Raw genomic sequence first — 7,795 nt, forward strand, 5'->3', positions numbered from 1 at the left:
TATCGCCAAATATCACAGTTGATCAGGGGGGGTATGTTGGCTGTTGGCAGGATATAAGTGTGTGTGGTACATATTTGAGTGTGTGAGGTATAGGTGTTGAGCCTCTAGCAGGTAAGCAGGTAGAGGTATATTTAGGGCCTGTTGGCTAGGTGTGTGAGGCCTGTTGGCGGGTGAAGTAGTTTCCTGTTGGCAAGGTGAGTGGTGTGAGGTATGTTGCTTGTGTGGTTTGTTGGCAGGGTAGTGTGAGGTATATTTGTGAGGTGAGGTGAGTGAGACATATTTGGCAATTGGCCGAATGAGGTGAGGGTTTGTTGGTGAGGTGAGTGAGGTTTTATTTGGCGAGGTGTGAGGTATATTTTGAGGAGTGGTGAGTTGGCGAGGTAAGTGAATATATTTGGCGGGTGGTGAGAGACATATTTGGCGGAGTGAGTGGGGTGCATAGCAGGTGAGACATATTTGGCAGAGTAAGGTGAATATATTTGGTTGGGTAAGTGGGGATTTGGTGGCGGGGAGTGAGGTTTATTTGGCGAGTAAGTGACATATAAGTGGTGGGGTTTGTTTGGCATATTGAGTGAGCATATTTGTGAGTAAGTGAGATATATTGGCAGGAGTAAGTGAGTTTATTTGAGATAGGGTGGTGGGGAGGTGAGACATATTTGGCGGGTGAGAATGGAGGTAAGTTTTTATTTGGCGAGGTGAAGTGGGAGACATGTTTTGAGGTAAGTGAGACTATATTTGGCCGAGGTCAAGGAACATGTTTTGGGTGAGTGGAGGTTTGTTGGCGAGGTGAGTGAGACATATTGGCGTAGAGGACATATTTGGCAGGTAAGTGAGACATGTTGAGGTGAGTTATTTGGCGAGGTGGAGACATATTTAATTAGGTAAGGTGAGAATTTGTTGGCAGTGATGAGGACTATGTTGGCGAGGTGAGTGAGACATATTTGGCAGTGAAGTGAGAATATTTTGGCGGGTGAGGTTTAGACATGGCGAGGGGTGAGACATATTTGGTTGAGGAGTAGGAGTTGAGACATTTGGCGGGGTGAGTGTAGGGTATGTTGTGGAGGTGAAGACATATTTGGCAGGTGAGGTGAGGGAGGTATATTTGGCGAGGTAAGTGGGATTTATTTGGAGTAAGTGAGGAACATATATTTGTGGGGTTTATTGGCCGGAGTAAAGAGGTAAGTGGAGACATATTTGGCGAGTGAGGTGAGGTTTTGAGGTGAGACGATTTGTCAGTAGTGAGGTGTATTTGGCCGAGGAGTGGGGTTTGTTGGCAGGTAGAAAGTGAGGTATATTTGGCAGGCGAAGAAGTGCAGGGTGAAGGGTTTGACTAACCCAAATAGTGAGTTTATTTGGCTGAAGGTAAGTGAGGTATATTTGGCAGGTGGGAGACACTTTGGTAGAGGTGAGACATTTTTGAGCCAAGTGAGACATATTTGGCAATAAGTGGTATATGTAGAGGATGGTGGGATTTGGTGGCAGATGGTGAGACATATTTAGTTAAGCGAGGGGTAAGTGAGTGACATTTGAAGTGGGGTATTTGTGAGTAAATTGAGTATATTTGAGGTAAGTGGGCTTATTTGACGAGGGTGTAAAGTGGGACATGTTGTGAGTAGTTATTTGGCGAGATGAGTGAGATATATTTGGCGAGGTGAGTGGACATATGAGGCAGGTGGAGGTGAGTGAGGTTTATTTGGCGAGGTAAGTGAGATATATTTGGCGAGGTGAGTGAGACATATTTGGCGAGGTGAGTGAGACATATTTGGCGAGGTAAGTGAGGTATATTTGGCGAGGTGATTGAGACATTTGGCGAGTTTGGCGAGGCGAATGAGACCTAATTGGCTATACAACCATCATCTCAAACCATCATCTTCGTCGTCGTCTCCTACAGGTTGAGAACTGCCTCTCGACGTATGACCCCCATGCGTGCGTCGTCGTGTACTCAATCACGGACAAGGGGTCGTTCAAGAAGGCGGAGGACACCCTGACTTACCTGTGGCGGGAGAATTACTCGAAGGACAAGGCAGTTATCCTAGTGGGGAATAAGGTCGATCTTGCCAGGTCCAGGATCGTCAACAACAGTGGTGAGTGACCTGGGGTAGTGTTCTAGGGTAGTGACTTGTACAGTGACCTGGGGTAGTGACCTGTTGAGTGACCTGGGGTAGTAACCTGTTTAGCGACCTGTAGAGTGACTTGATTGAGTGACCTGGAGTAGTGACCTGGGGTAGTGACCTGTTTTGTGACCTGTAGAATGACTTGATTGAGTGACCTGGGGTAGTGACCTGGGGTAGTGACCTGTTGAGTGACCTGGTGTACTGACCTGTTGAGTGAACTGGGATATTGACCTATATAATGATAACCTGGAAACACACACACACACACACACACACACACACACACACACACACACACACACACACACCAATACCCTCCCTGTACGGTGTAAAACATAAACATTGACCCCCATTTCCCTTCCTATGTTGAAACAACCTATAAACACTCGTACTAAACATTGAATCTAAAGTGGATAAATAAACACACACAGACTTACACACACGCAATAACAGTTACTGCTTCCATAAACTCACTTCAGAAATACTTAGGAATATATACAGTAAAATTTGTGAATATTATTTGCCCAGTGTCCTTAGGTTATAAATATCGCTTCGGTTTAGTCTTTTGTTTTCTGGTTACAGTGATAAGAGAGAGAGAGAGATACTGGTTAATAAAAGAGATGGAGGAGAGGATGAAGATGATTTTAGGGAAGATTTAGAGAGGCTGGAGAATGAGGAATAAATAGGAGAATAATGATAACTAGAATAATAATAATAATAAAAATAATAATAATAAAAATAATAATAATAATAATAATAATAATAATAATAATAATAAAAATAATAATAATAATAATAATAATAATAATAATAATAATAATAATAATAATAATAGAATGATAATTAATATGACAAGGAAGTAATGATATGTATATAAATGGAAAAGAATGACGAGTGTAATAAAAAAAATTCTTGCATATGCCGGGCGTGTAAAAGTCTACGGTGCTAGCCTGCCGCGTTTCACTACCACCATCCGTCCACACACACACACATTCTCTCTCTCTCTCTCCAGCTTTCCCATTAATACTCTCCCCCCACACTGATGTCTCTTTCTTATCTCCCCCTACACTAATATCTCTTACTCCTCACACACTTTTGTCTCTCTCTTCTCACACACTAATGTCTCTCTCTCTTATCTCTACAGAGGGAAAGTCTCTTGCGAGGAGCCACGAAAGTAAATTTATAGAGACTTCCAGCGGCATACAGCACAACGTGGACGAGCTGCTGGTGGGCGTGGTGAAGCAGGTGAGATAATGGTTACTCTCTCTCTCTCTCTCTCTCTCTCTCTCTCTCTCTCTCTCTCTCTCTCTCTTTTACTTCTTCGTACTAAAGAATTGATTATTGTGCTTAGAAAGTTTGCTGTCAGGATATATTGTATTTTTTTGAAGAATATTCTATAACACACACACACACACACACACACACACACACGTACCAATAACCATCTCTCCACCATCAGGTTCGTCTGCGTTTGGCCGCCCACCGGAAGCGCCTGAAGAAGATGTCAGCCTCGAAGACCTCCCTGAGCCTCCACGCGGCCAAGGAGCTCCTCAATAAGATGTGTCTCCTAGATAACAAGTCTAAGTCGTGTGAGAACCTCCATGTCTTGTAGGAGAGTCTCCAAGGTGTCAGGAGCCTCCTTCAAAATCCTCCACGACTTCTCCTGGGTGTTTTTTGGAGACCCAGCGGAGAGGACAGTGGAGTAACTTGGTATTCTTGGATGGTATCGGGAAGCTCTCCTCCATCCACCACCCCTACGAGGTAAGACCCATTCATGACTCCAAGAGGAAGGAACCTGAAGGAACCTAAAGAAACTTGGAGGAATCTGATGGAATCTGGAGGAACCTGGAGGGACTTGGAGGAGCCTGAAAGAATCTGGAGGAACCTGATGGAACCTGAAGAAACCTGGAGGAATCTGAAGGAACCTGAAGGAACTTGGAGGAATCTGAAAGGAACCTAAAGAAACCTGAAGAAACCCGAAGTAACCTGAAGAATCCTGAAGGAACCTCAAGGGGGTTACTCACTGAGGGTAGTCAATCAGGAGAGCTTCCCTCCATCCATGTATTACAAGATGTCATGTCAACGTCCATGCCTTGTAAACATGTTAGCTTTTTCTCCTAGTTAAGTGTAAGAAGTTCTCTCCCTCTCTCTCTCTCCCGCTTGGAGCTTGACTGTGTGACCATCTCTGGTCTGTGTAGTGAGTTGTCCTTCGGCAGGATAATAAACCATGGCTCCCTGGTGCTGCTCTCTGTGTAGGTGTGGCCAGTCTCATGTATCGCTACGGGGAACGGATTTTTTTTTTCATTATAAATTGTCAATATCAAATCGTATGTGTATTAGCTGTAAAGTCCTGATGCAGTATGTGGCCTCTTAAGAGCTGGGTCACATGTGGATAAAAGGTGTAATGATTTGTGTAGCTTCGTCAGGTTTGGGGAGGTACTGTGGTGGTCCTCATGACTTGTACTTAACCCAGTCCAGGGAAGGTGTGTTGGGGGGGTATTGTAGCTGGTGATAGTGAGGCCTGTGTGTGGTGGTGATAGTGAGGCCCTGTGTGTTAAGCAAAAGAAGTGAGGCCTTGTGTGTGTTGGGTGTTAGTGAGCCTTGTGTGGTGGGTGACAGTGAGCCCTGTGTGTGGTAAGGATAGTGAGCCTGTGGTGGGTGATAGTGAGGCCTGTGTGGTGGTGATAGTGAGGTGTGGTGGGTGACAGGAGGCCCTGTGTGTGGTGGTGATAGGAGCACCGTGTGGTGGTGATAGTGTGTGATGATGGTGATAGTTAATAGTGTGTGTTTGTGTGTGGTGGTGATAGTTAATAGTGTGTATGTGTGTGGTGGTGATAGTGTGTGAAGATGGTGATAGTTAATAGTGTGGTTTTGTGTGTGTGGTGGTGCTGATAGTGTGTGATGATGGTGATAGTTAATAGTGTGTGTGTGTGTGTAGGTGATAGTGAGGCCCTTGTGTGCTGGTGTTAGTGAGGCCTTGTGTGTGGGGTGCAAGAGAGCAGGCCCTTGTGTGTGGTGGTGATAGTGAGGCTTTGTGTGTGGTGGTGATGGTGATAGCCCTCATGTGCTTACCACCAGCTAGGTTACTGACACAATAATCTTCATTTATGGGAGAAAGCAACTCATTATAACCATCACTCAGACAAGGACCAGGAAACTAAACATATTTTGTAATAATGTGACACAGAGGTTTACTAGAACGGCAGGAAACTGTATTACATTGTCAGACAGTTGGAAATGTACGCCTTCACACCTGCTATCAACACTTGAGTTCTTGTACCACCACCACCACCACCACACACGTGCCACACCTAATCTTACAGTCGCCAGGGGGACGCTACCTATATATATATATGACTGTAGCGTCGACATTCTCTTAGCACGTGTCCAACTAAAGTGAGATGACGTCACCTCACAGATCAAAACAATCACACGTGGTAAACAGCTGATTAATGATGGAGTCAGAATCATCATAATAAGTAAACAAAGTCATATAGATCAAAATAGACACCTGTCTGATATCAGCTGATTAAGTTCAACATACCAGAGAGTTAACATAAATAATAGACATATAAGCTCTTATTTTTAATTTGCAAGTGTTAAGGGATGCTACTTATAAAGGTGTTTAAGTGTGCCAGTTAATGCTGCTATATTTCTGCTACTTATAAAATGTAACAAGTATTTTTTTCTATACTTTTTTTTCGCTATATAAAATGTCAATACCTATACTGCTATATTTTGGGATATATTATATATTATCAAAAGTGTTTATACAAACTAGGTGGTGGTTACTAGACCAAGATCTGTGTCTTAGTCTGTGTTTGCAAGGTGAGCGAGTACATAACATGTGTAGGTGTAGTGCTAGTAGGAGTAGTGCTAGTAGGTGTAGTGCTAGTAGGAGTAGTGCTAGGAGGTGTAGTGCTAGTAGGTGTAGTGCTAGGAGGTGTTGTGCTAGGAGGTGTTGTGCTAGTAGGTGTAGTGCTAGGAGGTGTAGTGCTAGTAGGTGTAGTGCTAGGAGGTGTAGTGCTAGTAGGTGTAGTGCTAGGAGGTGTTGTGCTAGGAGGTGTAGTGCTAGGAGGTGTTGTGCTAGGAGGTGTAGTGTTAGTAGGTGAAAAGTTAGGGAGGTGAAAAGGTAGGTGTAGTGCTAGGAGGTGTAGTGCTAGGAGGTGTAAAGCAGGAGGTGTAGTTAGGAGGTGTAGTGTTAGGAGGTGTGAAAATAGGAGGAGAAAAGCTAGGAGGTGTAGAAAAGTTAGAGTGAGAAAAGTTAGAGTGTGTAGTGCTAGGAGGTAGTGCTGTAGGTGAAAAGCGCAGGTGTAGCAAGCAGTAGGAGAAGTGCTAGGGAGGTAAAAAGAGTAGAGAAAAGTAGGAGGTGTAGTGCTAGGAGGTGTAGTGCTACTAGGTGTAGTGCTAGTAGGTGTAGTGCTAGGAGGAGTAGTGCTAGGAGGTGTAGTGCTAGGAGGTGTAGTGCTAGGAGGAGTAGTGCTAGGAGGTGTAGTGCTAGGAGGTGTAGTGCTAGGAGGTGTAGTGCTAGGAACTGCAGTGCTAGGAGGTGTAGTGCTAGTAGGTGTAGTGCTAGGACTGTGTTACGCTAGGAGGTGTACACAATAAGATCGTTATGTTCCATATTTTAGGTTAGGTTAGATTAGGTTAAATTAGGTTAAATTAGGTTAAATTAGGTTAGGTTAGATTATGTTAAATAGAACTAGAATAATTTAAGTTAGCTTAGGCTAGCTTAGGTTAGGCTAGCTCAGGTTAGGCTAGCTCAGGTTATGTTAGGTTAGCTTAGCTTAGGTTAGCTTAGCTTAGGTTAGGTTTGGTTAGGTTAGTTTAGCTTAGGTTAGGTAAGGTTATATTAAGGTAAGGTTTAGCTGGTTCAACCCCGATATTACAACTAGTCATTGCACATACACGGCTTGCATTATATCCGGCTGGCCAGCAAACATGTACAAAAAACCGGATCCTGACTCACTACCACAGCCGGACAAAAAAGCCGCTTTTATAAGTCACCTCCATAACCTTAGAGCCAGATACAAACAAATGGGGTCGAGCTGTCCCCATCCACACCTGTATAAACTCACCTGTCTGTCTGTCTGTCTGTCTGTCTGTCTGTCTATTGGTCTAAACGCTTGTGTCTACCATGTCTAGTTTGATATGTCTCGATAACTTATAGGAATTTCTTTTTAATCTCTGCCTTATATCTGCTATAGTGGTTTGCTTATGTCCTATATCCAGCTTATACTATAATGATTTATTGACAGTCTCTGCCTTTACATCCGGTTTATATCTGGGATCTCACCGTATAATCTTTATCCATTCTGGTTATACTGTTATTTGTTAAGTATATTTACCTCACTACCTGTTTCTGGCAATACTGTTTGATGTGATTTAGGTTTATGTCTTATCTGGCTATATTGTGTTTAAAGTTTTTGGGATAAACTGTTGGACATTCAGTGATATTTCTGTTGAATCTGGTAATACTGCTGGATACATATTGATGTTTTATCTTTATCTGGTATTACTATTGGATGCATTTTGACGTTTAATTAGTCATCTGGTAATACTGTTTGACTCCTTTACAGAATCTGGTGTTTCTTTATCACAAACACGTGCACCTAAATATGTATCTTGGCATAACGTCACTCGCCTAGCTCACCTGTGTCACTCACCTGGACGTCGTTACC

General features: G+C 43.4%; 1 protein-coding gene across 1 annotated transcript; it reads left to right on the forward strand.

The window, feature by feature from the left end:
* Window positions 1–1,891: 1,891 nt before the first annotated feature.
* Window positions 1,892–4,603, forward strand: LOC121859340 (GTP-binding protein REM 1-like; the record flags this gene model as incomplete). The annotated part of the gene is given in 3 exon segments (XM_042356135.1): window positions 1,892–2,084; window positions 3,259–3,359; window positions 3,574–4,603. Coding segments are annotated over 3 exon segments (447 nt in total), but the record flags the coding sequence as incomplete, so codon positions are not given.
* Between the last annotated feature and the right edge of the window lie 3,192 nt (window positions 4,604–7,795).

The sequence above is a fragment of the Homarus americanus genome, unplaced genomic scaffold, assembly GCF_018991925.1.
Source record: "Homarus americanus isolate GMGI-L3 unplaced genomic scaffold, GMGI_Hamer_2.0 scaffold36188, whole genome shotgun sequence".
NCBI classification, from domain to species: domain Eukaryota; kingdom Metazoa; phylum Arthropoda; class Malacostraca; order Decapoda; family Nephropidae; genus Homarus; species Homarus americanus.